The 15,959-nt window shown below is 41.4% G+C and overlaps 1 protein-coding gene across 1 annotated transcript; it reads left to right on the top strand.

Annotated features, from left to right (window-relative positions):
* The first annotated feature begins 1,268 nt into the window (after positions 1-1,268).
* LOC311045249 (desmocollin 2-like protein) lies at positions 1,269-14,414 on the top strand. The gene is made up of 16 exons (XM_084057048.1): positions 1,269-1,520; positions 2,178-2,265; positions 2,561-2,757; positions 2,860-2,952; positions 3,349-3,504; positions 4,188-4,332; positions 4,441-4,595; positions 5,214-5,348; positions 5,662-5,847; positions 6,021-6,268; positions 7,440-7,582; positions 9,066-9,287; positions 10,126-10,347; positions 11,463-11,578; positions 11,854-12,279; positions 12,779-14,414. The coding sequence occupies exons 1-16, from the start codon at positions 1,482-1,484 to the stop codon at positions 12,974-12,976; spliced, it is 2,769 nt and encodes a 922-aa protein (XP_083913174.1). The 5' UTR covers positions 1,269-1,481; the 3' UTR covers positions 12,977-14,414.
* Positions 14,415-15,959: the final 1,545 nt, after the last annotated feature.

The following is a 15,959-nucleotide window of genomic DNA, read 5'->3' as shown; positions in this document are numbered from 1 at the left end:
GTGACAAATATGTTAGAGCGTAGGGGAGTGTCATCAGAGGTGTAGAAGTATCTAAACTGGGCAGAGCAGAACTCATGCAAACCCACAGTATATAAGTTCAAGAGTCAAGACTACGGAACTCGACTAAAATGTATTTTACTTCCACTTCAGCTTGAGAGCGAAAGAAGGGGTCATTTTTCGCTGGCTGTTTTGCATTATAGTGTTAGATTCCCCCTCAAGCCCTTTCATTATGTCCACACCCATGGCCCACAACAATTTTGGGTTTTCCTCCATTCCTCTCTCAGTTCTTTGGGATTTTTCTCTTCATGGTCAATGGGTTTAAATGAGGGTCTCCTCTTCTCTCTGTCCAGAGGACATTATAGGACACAGGCTCATTGTGGCAGAGCAGGAACACTCCAGTCTTATCAAAAGTTTATGGAGATAATGTGAGCTCTGCTGTGTAAACGGAGCCTCCCCCACATGAGCTCACATTCCTGTGGCGTTATTGAGGAGTCCATTTCTGTTGCTTACCACCATGCTTCTGTGGAATGAAGGCTCAGTAAGGAGGGGCAGACAGTCAGAGATCATCCTCTTTGACAAGGAGGCTGGGAAATGGTTTCACAATCCAAAACCTCAACTTTTTTTCTGTGAAAACAAACAAACAAAAAACAAACAAACAAACAAACACACAAACAAACACACAAACATACAAACAAACATATTTTGCGTAAAATTGCAGTATGAGTCTGTCTGTCTGTGACATGTGTGATGTGGAATAATGGGAGAGAATCACAGAGCTAAATTAATTTTTTGATGACCAAATATTTTCATCAAAATTCTCACATCAATTTGAATATGAATATATCTATTTAATATGTTGCATCACATATATATCTGTGGTCCAAACAATTAAAATAAAATAGAATAAAATAAAATAAAATAAAATAAAATAAAATAAAATAAAATAAAATAAAATAAAATAAAATAAAATAAATACAAGAGTGTGAACACTTCATGTGACTGTCCTGGTGAGATGTGTCCCCCTGCTGGTAGCCACAGAGTTTTGCATCAGTCTTAATCGTAAAATGGATCTGTAAAAGAGGAAACAAAGACGTGTGTGTGTGTACGTGCGTGCGTGTGTGAGTGAGTTGCTGCGCACACTCTTTACAGTAATGAAAACGTGTGCACTGTGCAGGGTGGAGCCATCAAGGTGTGTCGGGGTGTCAGACAACAGAGTGCGTCACGGATTTTAGGGCACACTGACTAATAGGCGTCACTTTCAACCTGAACTGCCTGCCCTGGAGACTGGAGTTCTACTGGAGGGTAGATTTATAGCGTGGTGAAAGTTATTTTTTACAGTCTATGGGTGAAAGTAGCTACGAGGCGATTATTACTCTACTGTACGATTCTAAACCTGATCAGTGATTCTCACACAGCTCACATCTTATCCTTCACTACGTACGGAAGGAATAGGCAGACTCTACACAACGACGTTTACCAACATGAAGGGATATTTCATTTTCAACATTTGCATGTTATTGGTAAGTAATACTACTTGCACTTTGTATTTTTACTGTTTGTCAAAGAACTGTAAGCTATACAGCATCATTTGTTAAAGCTACTTGCAAATAGTTTCATTCCACCTACTTTTACTTCGGTATCGGTATGGTCTGTTGCTGGGGCACACAATGGGCAGACGGTACGGTAGCCCAATGCTGCTCAACCTGTGGGTCGGGACTCGGGACCCCCAGGGGGGTCCCCACATGATTTTGGGAGGGTCTGCTGCAGATGACAGTGAAGTGACAATTTAAAGACTTTTAAGACCTTTTTAATAGGCTAAAAAAAAGAAAAGAAAAAAGATTAGAAGAGAAAGAAATAAATAAAAGAAAAAAAGACCAAGCCTTACTATAAAAGCTGGTCAAACATTGGCCAAATTATCAAATAATATAAGAAAGAGGCAGAAATTGTGAAAGTAGCCGAGGCGTTGTGAGCTTGTAGATCAGCTATTTTCACAATATTTATCTGTGGAACAGAGTCAAACTAAATGTAATGCCTCAACGCCTACGATTCCAATTGCTTGTCAGGGTGGGGGGGTCCCCAGTTCAAATATGATTATTTTGGGGGGTCAGGGCCAGAGGTCACTCACGTCCCACCTCCCTGCACTACTAATGTTGTTGTCATTTGTTGGTTTTCTACAGATGTCTGGTGCAGAGTCTTGCTTTCTCTCCAGCTCCATACATGTATCAGTGCCACAGTCAATACCAGCACATTTTCTTATTTCAAAAGGTATGTTTAATTTATACCACTCACTGTTTTTAAGCTGCTTAATATGCATTATGGGTAGCCATTCAATGCGCCTATATGCTAATAATAAGCCTATACTTCTTTATTTTCTATTATCTCACCAGCACAATATAAACTGACTACACACCAGCACATTAATAACATAGCTTGAGGTTCTTCTGTGGAATATTAAGTAGGCCTTAGCAAATACCTTAATGAGATAGACACAGTGATACAAATAAGATGATGTGAAGCACATAACATGGCAGCATTCTAAGTCCATTTCTCCCCTCTTTAGTTGATCTTCATGACCACCACTGTGAGATCTTCACGTCCAGTGACCCAGCCTTCACGTTGAGGAGTGATGGCGCCGTAGTGACAACAACCACAGTGCCAAATAAGGGCCAGACCTTTTCAGTGTGGGCCCAGGACCCCAGCGGGAACAAAGGTCAAATGGTCATTCACCTCGTTCACAGAAACATCCTGAAAAGAGAGGTGAGAGATTCAAGGGGTTGTATTATAGGCATAAAACCCAAAAAATCCTATTCCATGTCAATAAATACTCTAATAATATGATTATAATATGTGCCCGAGCAGGCGTCCCTGAAGAGGTCCAAAAGACGTTGGGGTGTTCCACCTTTTGAAATATATGAAAACGACGGCGGGCCATTTCCAAAGCAAATAGACAGGGTAAGCCAATATTACACAATAAATAAGTATTACATGACATTTCTTTCAAAACAATACAGTAGGCCTATTATACTGTATGTTTGTCAAATATTCTTTTTTTTAAAAATGTGAATGAAGACTTGCATGCTGTCTTCCACCATGTTTACTTTTACTGTATATTTCTCACAAAAACGGACGCACACACACACCCAGACACGCCTTGACTGTTTGGTTTCTATGTATGTACAGTATAGCCACTTTGAGCTCCTCACTGCACATTAGTTCAGTTACAACTTGTCTGGGAATTAACACATTTACCTATTGCTGTCCTGCAGTGGTATCGCCTTTGTCTCTAAACCCAGATGGATAGTGTCACACACCCACAGAACGTTAACCCCTTGTATATCCTGCTTACAGATCGGATCAACTGCCCAACAAGCTCACAAAGTGTACTACACGATCAGCGGACCTGGCGTTACCGAGCACCCGGTGGGTCTGTTCAGTGTGGAGAAGTTTTCGGGGATGCTGTCGGTGCACAGAGCCGTCGACCGCGAGGAGTACTCCATGTATGAGGTGAGGAGAAGACCACCGTACTGATATAAGACTGATCACAGGTCTACAGGTGTACCACACAGCTATTGATCATCATTACTGAAAGGTGCAATGTGTGTAGAACATCTAAATAAAGCTGTCATGCGGTGATGGAAAAAGTACTCAAATGTTTTACTTAAGTAAAAGTGTCAATGTAGTACTCTGTTACAAGTAAAAGTCCGGAATTCAAAATTGACTTGAGTAAAAGTACAAAAGTATTGGTATCAAAATGTAACAAAAGTAAAAGTGCTAAAATGTTTGAAAATAGCAGATCTACAAGCTCACAACGCGTCGCGATGCGACGCGTTGTGAGCTTGTAGATCGCCTATTTTCAAAAGGCCTAAGTATACAATAGGGCTAAAGGGATTAATGTATGTTTTATGATTGTTTTATGAGAATTTATATTTGCAAACTAATTAGTAACTAAAGTTTTCAAATAGTTGTAGTGGAAGTACAACATTTGCCTCTGAGATGTAGTGGAGTAGAAGTAATAGTACTGAAAATTGGAAATACTAAAGTAAAGTAAAAAATACCTCAAAATTGTATATAAGTACAGTTACTTTACACCACTGCTGTCATGATACCACACGCACACGCACACGCACACGCACACGCACACGCACACGCAACACAACCACCAGCTAAAGATAGTCTTCTCTTTGCAGTTTACAGCTCACGTTTATGACAAAGAGACCCACCAAGAGAGAGACGAGCCTTTGAAGTTGACTGTGGTCGTATTCGATAAGAATGACAACAAGCCAACATTCACAGGCCCACTCCAGTTCACAGTGCCGGAGCAGAGCAAAGCAGGTGAGAAACACAAACTGTATATTGCCTGTATATACTGTACACAGTATATGCCATAAGGCTATCAATATGGATTACAGGGTAACCCAAATATTGTTATACACTATATAGACACACCGGTGGGGAAAGTGAATGCTACTGACAGAGATGAGGAAAAAACAATCAATGTTAAGATCAGGTATTCAATCCTGTCTGGACGAGACCTGTTTGCCATCGACCCAGTGACGGGTGTCATCAGCACATTAACCAACCAACTGGACAGAGAGGTGAGGAGGGTCTATGCTCATTGCTTCTGTGGTTTCCTCGGTAATATATGACGACACGTGACTTCAGTTGTCACACAGCGGTGTTGACAGTCGTGACCGGTGTGTTGACAATCAGTTATTTTCCACGAGTGACGGCATCCAACAGCAATGTTTGAGGCCTTAACCCATTAAAACCGGGAAAGAATCGGTGTCATTTTAGATTTTAACCACTTTAACCAAATAGCAGATCTACAAGCTCATAGTGCCCACACTATGAGCTTGTAGATCTGCTATTTTTGAAAAATCGCGAAGATGTTTTACTCAAATCTTTGCTTCTGAGTTGGGGGTCCATGGCCAAATACATATTATATTGGGGGTCCTTGACGTGAAAAAGTTTGAAAAACACTCATATAACAACATACGTTTTTCAGAAAACTCTTTGGATTTAGAAGACATTTGTAGAATCGGCCTCAGGTCTTAATGGGTTAAGATGAATTTGTTGGTGAGCAATGGCAAGGCATGCTGTCTATCTGTGTCCATTTGTTTGGAATAATTTCTCATTACTCGTCACAATTCTCATTGTTACAGTATAATGCACTTGCGCTGTATGGAAAGTTATTCTTATGATTTTTGCTTCAGGTGCAAGACAAGCATTTTGCCACGGTTGAGATCAAGGACATGGACGGTGACTCGAGAGGCCTGTCCAACACGGCCACGGCCACCATTACGCTGAGAGACATCAACGACAATCCTCCCACGTTCACAAAGACATCTGTAAGTGTTCACTTGTTGTTTTTAGGAATAGCTGAGTCAAAACCACTGTGAAGGATTCCTGTTACACACTGTGCCATTCTTTCCCGACGTGGTGATTCATACTTAGTTGCGCAATGGCGTCTGCAAATAGCAGATCTACAAGTTCACAGCGTGTCACAGCGCTACGTGCTGAGAGCGTGTAGATCTGCACTTTTCTCCCTGTGCGCAACACTGTGCACAACTGAGTATAAATCGGGCATTACAGCTCCCTTGTGAGTGCTCATTTCACATAAATAACCCACTCTCTCAACATTTTCTTTGCCTTTACCACCAGTATGATGTGAATATCAAGGAGAACCAAAATCCAGGTCTGATCCTTCGGATTCCGGTTGAAGACAAGGATTTAATAAACACGCCGAACTGGAATTCTCAGTTTGTGATCACTAAGGGAAACCAAGATGGTATTTTCAGAATTGAGAGAGACCCCAAAACTAATGAAGGACTCCTTTACACAACAAAGGTAACATTATATTACTGTCTATTTGAAATTTCTCCTTTTTGGCTTGTTTTTAATTAAAGAAATTGAGCCTATGATGGCACTGAACTTACTGCTAATGGAATACCTAAAAAAAATACAGACTACACAGTGACATACGGTTTGTTATTTTCAACACTGCCTACGTGTTTCCCCAGCCCGTAGACTACGAGAAGGCCAAAAACCTCAAACTGGAGATCATGGCGCGTAACGAAGCTGAACTGAGCGGTGCCACGGCCTCGTGGGCCTCCATACCTGTGGATGTGTCTGTGACCGACGTGGACGAGGGCCCACAATTCAGCGCTCCCACTGTGCGCTTCATTGTCCAGGAGAACACAGCAAATGGCACTCTGATAGGAACATACACAGCTGTGGATCCTGAGACCGAGAGTAGCGCGGGAATCAAGTAAGCATTACTATCACCCTGTTGACCAGTGTTGATTTCGTCGACTAAAACTATGACGAAAAATGTTCGTCGACTAACTTTTTTCACTGACGAAAACTAAATAAAAACGAAATAAAACTAAGCTTTGATGATTAAAACTAAGACTAAATATATTGACAATTTCGTCAACAAATAAAAACTAGACTAAAATGTTAGTGAGGGAAGTAATTTTATTAGGTTGCACTCGGGTGTTGCATGCTGAAAATAGCAGATCTACAAGCTCACAACGCGTCGCAGCGCGACGCGTTGTGAGCTTGTAGATCTGCTATTTTCAGTATGCAACCAAGTGTAAAATCAGCCCATTACGACGCCATCAAGGCACCGACAAAATACATTTTAGTCGACTAAATCAACTGTAGATTTAGTCGACTATAATTTTATGATATTTAGTCGACTAAAACTAGACAAAAACTAAAACATTTCAGATGACTAAAATATGACTAAAACTAAATGGAATTGTATTCAAAAGACTATGACTAAAACTAAATCAAAATTTGCTGACAAAATCAACACTGCTGTTGACTTGCTTTGTAGTAATGCAGTCTCATTTTGCGTTCTATGGTGAAGGCTTTAACATTACTATGTTGTTGCTGAATCTTTGTGTGTCCAAAATCGTCACTTTTCAGGAAACAGAAAAGTAGAACCTGTGTTCCAATACATCCAATGTTTATTATTGAGCTCTTTTTTAATACTTTTAATTGATTCAATATTTATAAAAAACCCACTGACAGACGTACCCACTTTTAACCTGGCATCCCTCTTTTGGACCTGCAGGTGAACATTTTCCCCAAAATGTAATACAATAATGATTAATTATTAAATAATACAAGCTCACAGCGTTCTACATATAATAGAAAGCTCAGACAAGATAGGCTATTTTCCTTATTTTTGCATGACACTGTCACATGAAGAATGTATGCATGAAAAAACATAGAAATATGAAATATAGAGAAACAGTACACGTTTTCTGCCCAACAGTGATGATACATATTTCAACACAAGATGGAGTTGTAGCTCTTTGCAAGACAAAAAAAAGATACTTTTGTTTTTACTTCACACAAGCACTGGAGGGCAGAATTTCACCACCGATGAGAAGAATGATACCATGGATTCTTTGTCTCTCTCCTCTCAGGTATTACAAGGTGACAGACCCAGCATCGTGGATTAATGTAGATGCAAATTCAGGACAGCTGAAGGTAGCAAACACGATTGACAGAGAGTCCCACTTTGTCCAGGATGGCATTTACAACATCACCATGAAGGCTGTGGACAGCAGTAAGTCATTTCCCATGATATAAGTCAGTGCATTGTGCAGTGCTTTCCAAACTGTTACCCTTTAACTTAACAGGCAAGAAGCGTGTTCAGATAAGTATAACCTCCAGCAAAGTCCCTGTTTGTTTACGCAATGTTCTTGGCACAGCATCACCAGTTAACCCATTAAGACCTGGAACTGTGTCATTTTTAGATTTGAGCTAAAAAGCGTTATTTTACACTTTGGGCTATTCAAAAATAGCAGATCTACAAGCTCATAGCGCGGCACCGAGTGCCGCGCTACGAGCTTGTAGATCTGCTATTTTTGAAAAATCGTGAAAATGTGTGCAAATCTTTGAATATTTATATTTTTAAAGCGAACATTTTTAACTCAAATCTTTGCTTCTGGGGATCCTTGGAACAACATATTTTGATGGGGGTCCGCGGCCAAATACATATATATTTTGGGGGTCCTTGACATGAAAAAGATTGAGCAGCACTGATATAGAAACATATGTTTTTCAGAATACTGTTGAGATTTAGGAGACATGTAGAATCGGCTTCAGGTCTCAATGGGTTAATACGTTGGGGTTGGGGAGAAACCACAAACATGATCCCTTTGTCCATCATAATATAATAATTATACCAATAATTAAATCGGTATGATGAGAGTGTCTATGGCCTAAACCTACTGTCTTTTTGGTGATTTGGTCTCAGCTGCCAAACCCAGCTCCACCCTTGTCCTTCCACTCTCACTGGTTCATGACAGAGAGCATGAGGTGTGGTTTTTCACCTTTAGAGCAACACGTCTGGTTTACTCATGAATGTTTTGGTGTGTTGTTGCCTAATGTCTGGCTCCTATCCTACATTTGGTCTGGTGCATTCTGTTTAGACAGCAGTGAATGCCAAAGTGATGTCATAAAATCTGTCAGTCAAGCCAGCTGGCCTCAGTGGGATCAGTGGTTTTCAAAATAGTACATCTATGAGCCCACAAAGCGTTGCGATGCAATGTATTGTGAGTTTACTTTGCAATGTGAGCTTGTAGATCGACTATTTTCATTATTTTATTTATTTATGGGAAAATAAATAAATACAATAAATTCGATTTAAAATGTTCAGCCTGGTTGAAAGTGGTAAAACATTGTTTAGAGTCTGTTTTGGGAAATGACTGAGTGCACACCTGGACTTCTCTCATGACTCACCGTTTGGGAAGCACTGCTTTAACCCATTAAGACCTGAGGCCGCGTCTAAAAAAAATCTAAATCCTAAAAAAAAAACGGAAAAAAATATTAAAACAATTTTTTCACTGTTTTTCAAAAATAGCAGATCTACAAGCTCATAGCGCGGCACTCGGTGCCGCGCTATGAGCTTGTATATCTGCTATTTTTGAATAGCCAAAGACATCTAAAGTGACACAGATGCGTTCCAGGTATCAATGGGCTAAATCAACCAGTTCTAACTCGCATTGATGACTAATCTTACCAAACGTGTCTTTATGTAATTTCAGGCTCTAAGACGGGCACAGGAACGGTTATTATTCAGGTGGAGGATGCCAATGATCACGTGCCAGAACTTCCCACCACGGAGCTTTTGGTGTGCGAGAAGGCGGGTGCACTGGGCTCTGTGCCGGTCGTGGCCGTGGACAAAGACCAGTCTCCCTTCGCTGGCCCGTTCAGCTTCGACTTGGCGGAGGGGCACGATGACAAGTGGACTGTGAATAAGTTGAATGGTAGGTGGTTATGTTGAGATTGCTTTCCTTGCCCATCGCATCTTCTTATGTAAATGCATGCATTTTAAATGGGACGATAAACTGGGTTGACAGTCGGTTTCGTTGGCATCTTCTTAATGAACAGATAGACTCATCTCCTCTGGAATATTAACTTCAGCATTGAAGTGTTCCACCATTACCTAAATGCAGTGGTGGAAAATAACTAAGTACAGTACTTAAGTACAATTTTGAGGTACTTTTACTTTATTGGGGTATTTCCAATTGTCCGTACTTTTACTTCTACTCCACTACATCTCAGAGGCAAATATTGTACTTTTACTCCACTACAATTATTTGAAAACATTAGTTACTTGTTACTTTGCAGATATTAATTATTACATTATAAAACATACATTAACCACTTTAGCCTTATTACCTAGGCTATTTGAAAATAGCCGATCTACAAGCTCACAACGCGTCGCATCGCGACGCGTTGTGAGCTTGTAGATCTGCTATTTTCAAACATTTTAGTACTTTTATTTTGATGCCAATACTGTTGTACTTTTTTACGCAAGTACATTTTTAATTCGGTACTTTTACTTGTAACAGAGTACTTATACATTGCAGTACTGATAATTTTACTTAAGTAAAACATTTGGTTACTTTTTCCACCACTGCCTAAATGACATCAGCAGGATTCAGTGTGTGATAGGTGTACTGTCCTCCTTATGTCTCACATTTTTCAAAGTTGACTTTTCTCAAAGAGACTACAGGACACCAATATTTAGCTTTAATTTAGTCACTTTCTTTCCAGCTTTACGTCTCATTTTGAAATAAAACCTTGTGTTTTCCTTCTCAGACACGGCGGCTACGTTGCAGCAGACCATAGAACTCCCCACGGGGAGATACAGCGTTCCTGTGACGGTGAAAGATCTCCAGGGCAGTGGTAGGACACAGATGGCGACAGTGAGGATCTGCCAGTGTTGGAAGGGCGCCTGCTTGGACAAAGAGAGGTCCACAGCATTCGGGGTGTGGGGCGTCCTCGCCATGCTGCTGGGTTTGGCCCTGCTTTTGCTGTTCTGTGAGTCCCCCAACTACTGCACTTCTATAATGCTACTGCATATTTATTGTACCGTATAGTTACATCCAGCATGAATAAAAGACATAGGCGAATGTGTACATTCGCACAGTGCTCTAAGGTTGGACGTTTTTTATATTAACCCATTAAGACGCATCTGTGTAACCACTTTAACCATTATTTTACACTTTGGCTATTCAAAAATAGCAGATATACAAGCTCATAGCACGGCCGAGTGCCGCGCTATGAGCTTGTAGATCTGCTAGTTTTTTTTTTGCATACATTTTCAAGATTTTTTTCTTGAAAATGTATGCAAATCTTTGAATATATATGTTTTTTAAAGCGATCATTTTTAACTCAAATCTTTGCTTCTGGTGGGGTCCCTGGAACAACACATTTTGAGATGGGGGTCCGCGGCCAAATACATATCATTTTGGGGGTCCTTGAGATGAAAATCTTTGAGAACCACTGATTACAGCGACGTGAGTTTTTTCAAAAAACTGTTCGAATTTAGAAGACATGTGTAGAATCCCTCAGAAGCAAAGATTTGAGTTACAAATGTTCGCTTTAAAGAAAAAATATATATATATTCAAAGATTTGCACAAATGTTCACGATAAAAAGAAAAAAAGCAGATCTACAAGCTCATAGCGCGGCACTCGGTGGCGCGCTATGAGCTTGTTTATCTGCTATTTTTGAATAGCCAAAGACATCTAAAAATGACACAGATGCGTTCCCGGTCTTAAAGGGTTAAGTTAGGTTTTCTCGTTGTCACAGAGTTATGCAGAGCAACGGAAGCATGTATTGGGATTGTTCTGCATAGCAGGCGGAATGATGTAACATGCATTGATCTTGCTCTTGTAATGCCTCGCGCGCATACACACACACACACACACACGCACGCACGCACGCACGCACGCACGCACGCACGCACGCACGCACGCACGCACGCACGCACGCACGCACGCACACACACACACACACACACACACACACACACACACACACACACACACACACACGCGCGCGAGCACACGCACGCAACCGCTGTTTACCGGGGAAGTATAACCTACTTCAGCTGAACTCATTCTAAAGCTGAGGTGTACTTGTCTTCCTCAGGTATATGCTGTGCATCCTTCTGCGTGACAAAGCCTCAGGCAAAGGATTTCGAGGATCTGGGAGACAGCGGTGGTGTGTTGCTGAAATCCAACACGGAGGCCCCTGGGGATGCAGTGGTAGGTGTATACATGTAATAATGAATGCGTCAGATGGGGTTTCAGTGGTATACTGTACAATAGGTGTATATATGAAGTAATGTATGCAGTGTGTACATGCAATAATGAATGCATCAGATGGGCCGCAGTGTCGTCACTTTTCTACTTGGTTAACCACAGCGTCCCTATTTTTGGCATGTCGTTATAGTCTTTATAGGGCTTTATAGGTCGTTATAGGGCTTAATCGGTTAATTTGGGCATTTGATTTGATTGTATATATCTGTATGTCCTTTTAGGATACAAAGCTCATCATACCCACTGTTACCCTCATTGAAGAACCAGTGAAGGGTTCCTTGCTTGACGCACAGTGGGTGGGGAACAAGAGTTCCAGCACAGTCGGTGGCCTCAGCGTTAAGGGCAATCAAACCAGTGGGCTTCTGATGACGGACAGGGGGAACGAATACACCTCTAGCCAGCAGGACATGGGACAGTTTGGTACCGGACAGTTTGGTACCGGACAGTTTGGTACCGGACAGTTTGGTACTGGACAGTTTGGTACCGGACAGTTTGGAACGGGACAGTTTGGTACCGGACAGTTTGGTTCTGGACAGCAGTGGAGCAGTCAGTTTGCGAACACCAACGTGGCTTTCGGGAATGGACACCTCTTCGATAACGCCACAGCTCATCACACCTGGCAAACAAATGGCCGCTTCGTAGAGCAGGTAATTTTGTTTTGAATTAATATTTTTTAACATTTTGAGTTGCCCGGGCACTCGTCCAGCATACAGCAGCAGGCGCCGGAATGACCAATGTGGAAATTAATACACGTGACCTGGGTGAGGTCTATAGTGGAAGTCACCGCATTGTATGAGAGCAGGGAGCACTAGTGTGTTGTAAAAAACGCATCTCGATGAGCAAACCTTTCGCTCTGTGAGGTTTAATAACGCTCCTATCTGAAAAACCAAAGGCAACTCTCATGTGTAATGTAATCTCTTATTGGCTGAACCATCACGGGCTCCTCTCTCTCTGTAAGTTATTATTTCTCAACTTGTCGGTGGAATGTTTGTCTGTGTTGGCCGAGTAATATCCGCCGGTCATATCCTGAGCAATTCCATAATATCACATGGTGTAATATCTCCTCCTCCTATCGGCCAGCTACCCCGGTTTAATCCACAAGGGCTATAATAACACATTTCCTCTCCCGTCTGCTTTGTCTTTTAGAAGTTGGCCTATCTGGGGACAGAGGAGGAGGGGCGCTTCGCGGATGACATCCTCCACTCGTACGGTTTTGAGGGGGTGGGCTCCCCGGCCGGCTCTGTGGGCTGCTGCAGTGACCAAGGCAACAGCGATGACCTCAGCTTCCTGGACACGCTCGGGCCAAAGTTCAAAACTCTGGCAGAGGTCTGCACTAAGAAATGAACAATGGTAACCCGAGGCGGGTGTTTATTTTAATTGCACAGGATGCACAGGGTCGTGCGTAGAATGGAATAGTGGACTCTTGCTACGCGGTAGGATACTGGACAACAAGGAGACAATCATATGAACAGGGTCTTGTAAAGCCGGACTTGTACGTAGTTGTGTGCCGGTGTCGCGCACCGAAAATAGCCCATCTGCAAGCTCACAATGCGTCGTGCTGCGATGCGTTGTGAGCTTGTAGGTCAGCTATTTTCCGTGCACACAACAAAGTATATCAAGGCCTGAAGTGTTAGTACACTGTTCTGCTTGTACACAGTACTTGAGGCCTTTTTGCACTGGAAATTATGAACTTGATTATTATGCACTGTAGATATGTATGTAAATTGTGTTATATTTTGTGTTCTTGACAATTGCTTTGTGCTTCGTTTTACAGGATAAGAGTTAGCGTATTTGTAATGCCACTTCAAAGGCGTACAAGTTTTTTTTTTAGGTATAAATATTGGCTTATCTCAGGTTGAGTGGAACATTTTATTCCACTTTTCTATTTACTGTAGCTATTTGATTAGGTGTCATTGCGTATGCTGAAGTGCCTGTGCACTCGCCTTAGTTTTATTTAGCACTGACTGCTCTGTGCTTCATTTCAAATGACTTGCCTAGAGTAGGCACATCACATGTTTAAAGATGTTCGTACAACTCCCACGTTACAGTGGAAGACCAAAGTGCCTTAGTGTTGCAAATGTATACTTTATGCTGACTGTTCACTCGGGTGTAGCTGGAGCTTGTGGGAACCTTAAGGTTGATGAGACAGACTGATGCTGATTCACGGAAAGTCAGCAAAAGGGTGTGATTGGGAGGAGCGAAAACAGATTGCCTGGGCTTATCTCAGCGTGCATGAGTGACAACAAAGAAATGTATTATTCATCAAGACCAACCAGAAAGCCATTTCTCAGGACCTGAGAGTGGAAAAAAAGTCACAGATTGAGCGGTTATACCAACTGTAGCCGTACCCATGCAGCGGAAACCATTATGGTTTGTTTTCATTAGTGGTAATGTACGGCAGGAGGTGGTAATGGCGATCTGTGTCTCAATCTCATAACACGCTGTAATTGCAGTTGTAAAAATGACATTCTGACTGCAAATTGATTTTTCAACAGAAGATATAGTAGGCCTGATATGGAACATTTTGCTTATAAAATCGCAGTGTTATAGCACGGCTATATGATCAGCTTAATGTGTATTGCAGCTCAACTACTGTTTACACAAGACTTCCATGTGTGTTACTTTGGTATTACACAATGTTTTTTGATGCAGTTATGTTTTTTCTTAAAGTTGTATGAAGATCTGTGCCATGCCTTTTTGACACATTAACCCTGTTCTGTGGATAGTAACAATAACTAGGAATCATAGTGGAAGGATAAACTGCTCTCATTCATTTACACTACTGCTAGTAGTTCAGTCTATGAATTTGATATTGAATGACTCAGTGGGTGTGGTACTCTCACTGACTTTGTTGACTTGTACAATAGCAATGACATCATCCATCCCCTTCTTCACCCATTAGTTAATGTTTAGCTCCACTCATAGGCGGCGAGGGATCGGTGCAAGATATGCCGCGATTCCAAACACGTTGGCAAGCCACAAGTTCCTAGTTGGGTCACACAACACCCACTCTGTGGATTTAGAATGGCGAGGATTTATAGATAACAAGCCTATCTGCATTATGCAGAAGCATCAATAAATAATACAGTATCAAATCAATTGAAACTAATACTTGAAACAAATTCTAATTCCCCATGACTTTGTGATCTTATTAGGCTTAGGAAGATTATGTATTATTGAGCATGTGCCTAATTTAGAAGAAGCATTGGCGTTCATGAACAATTCAAAATGTGCTTTATATATTTGGGTCAAATAGCATGCGCCACAAAACCCCGAGTGTTAATTTAGCCCTGAAAGTGTTGGAAATGGGTCGAGTTTTGTACTCGTTCAGAGCTAAAAATAGAACCCAGGATTTTGCTGTGTGTTTCAGTTTGATGAATTTAATTCTGAAGCTGAAAATGTGATTAGAGGGTCCATCTGTCATGTGAAGGCAGTGAAGAGCATCAATGACGACAGGATGAAGTCATCGCTCCTTATGATCAAACATTGATATCCTGTTAAAAAATACAACAATGTGATCTGCTCAGATTACAATAATACTGTCAAAATTAAGGGAGGATGTGAATGAGTTGTGAACATAAAGGTTTTTTTTTTTTTACCCCCCCCCCCCCCCCCCTTTAAATTCCCACTGGGGCCAATTAGAATATCTTGAAAAGTCACTGAACTCAAAATAATAACTAGAAACAAATTTCCTACGAAAATTTAAGTGTGCCTGCGTTGGCTGGGGGTTTTGTCGCCGCGGTACCGCGAAACGGTGTAAAAAGTAATGCGGTAAGTGGGCCGGTCGTCCCGCACGTTTTGATGTATACATTGGCGGGGCCGTGTCAACCGTGTGGGAGGAGTAGCATTTTGATCCCCTCGGGCGGCCAAAAAAGTAAAGAAAAAAAACAGCAAAATAATGTTTCAAAAATTAATAAAAAATAAACCGAAAGTCAAAAAAGGAAAATTAAAAAACAGAAAAATTGAAGGTAAAAATGAGCATCTAAAACAACGTTTGAAAAAAATGTAATAATTTTTAAAAATATCTAAACAATTACTTAAATGGGTTTGAGTGCTTGTTTCGCCCACTTCTGAAGGTCTGACGCAGAAAGTGGCCATTGTACTATTGTTTGCAGTCCCCCATTTAGTGGGGGTAGGCGAAGTTTCGGAGCATTTCGGGCACTTTTCCAAACCGGAAGTGATGTATCCACTTCCTGTTGTGACGGTTGTGTTCGCATACCCAAATTTAGGGGGGGTAGGCGAAATTTCAGATCATTTTGGGCACTTTTCAAACCGGAAGTGAAGAGGTCCAAGTCCGGGTTGGACCATCGAGTTGCATACCCTTCAA

The sequence above is a fragment of the Gymnoscopelus microlampas genome (assembly GCF_963454915.1).
Source record: "Gymnoscopelus microlampas genome assembly, chromosome: 5".
In the NCBI taxonomy this organism is placed as follows: domain Eukaryota; kingdom Metazoa; phylum Chordata; class Actinopteri; order Myctophiformes; family Myctophidae; genus Gymnoscopelus; species Gymnoscopelus microlampas.
The sequence above is the reverse complement of the archived record's forward strand: the minus strand, read 5'-3'. Positions and strand labels throughout refer to the sequence as shown.

Coding starts and splice junctions, on each gene's coding strand:
- LOC311045249 (XM_084057048.1), top strand. CDS start 1,482: ATGAAGGGATATTTCATTTTCAACATTTGCATGTTATTG. Junction 4,333..4,440: donor GCCGGAGCAGAGCAAAGCAG/GTGAGAAACACA, acceptor TACACTATATAG/ACACACCGGTGGGGAAAGTG. Junction 12,280..12,778: donor ATGGCCGCTTCGTAGAGCAG/GTAATTTTGTTT, acceptor TTTGTCTTTTAG/AAGTTGGCCTATCTGGGGAC.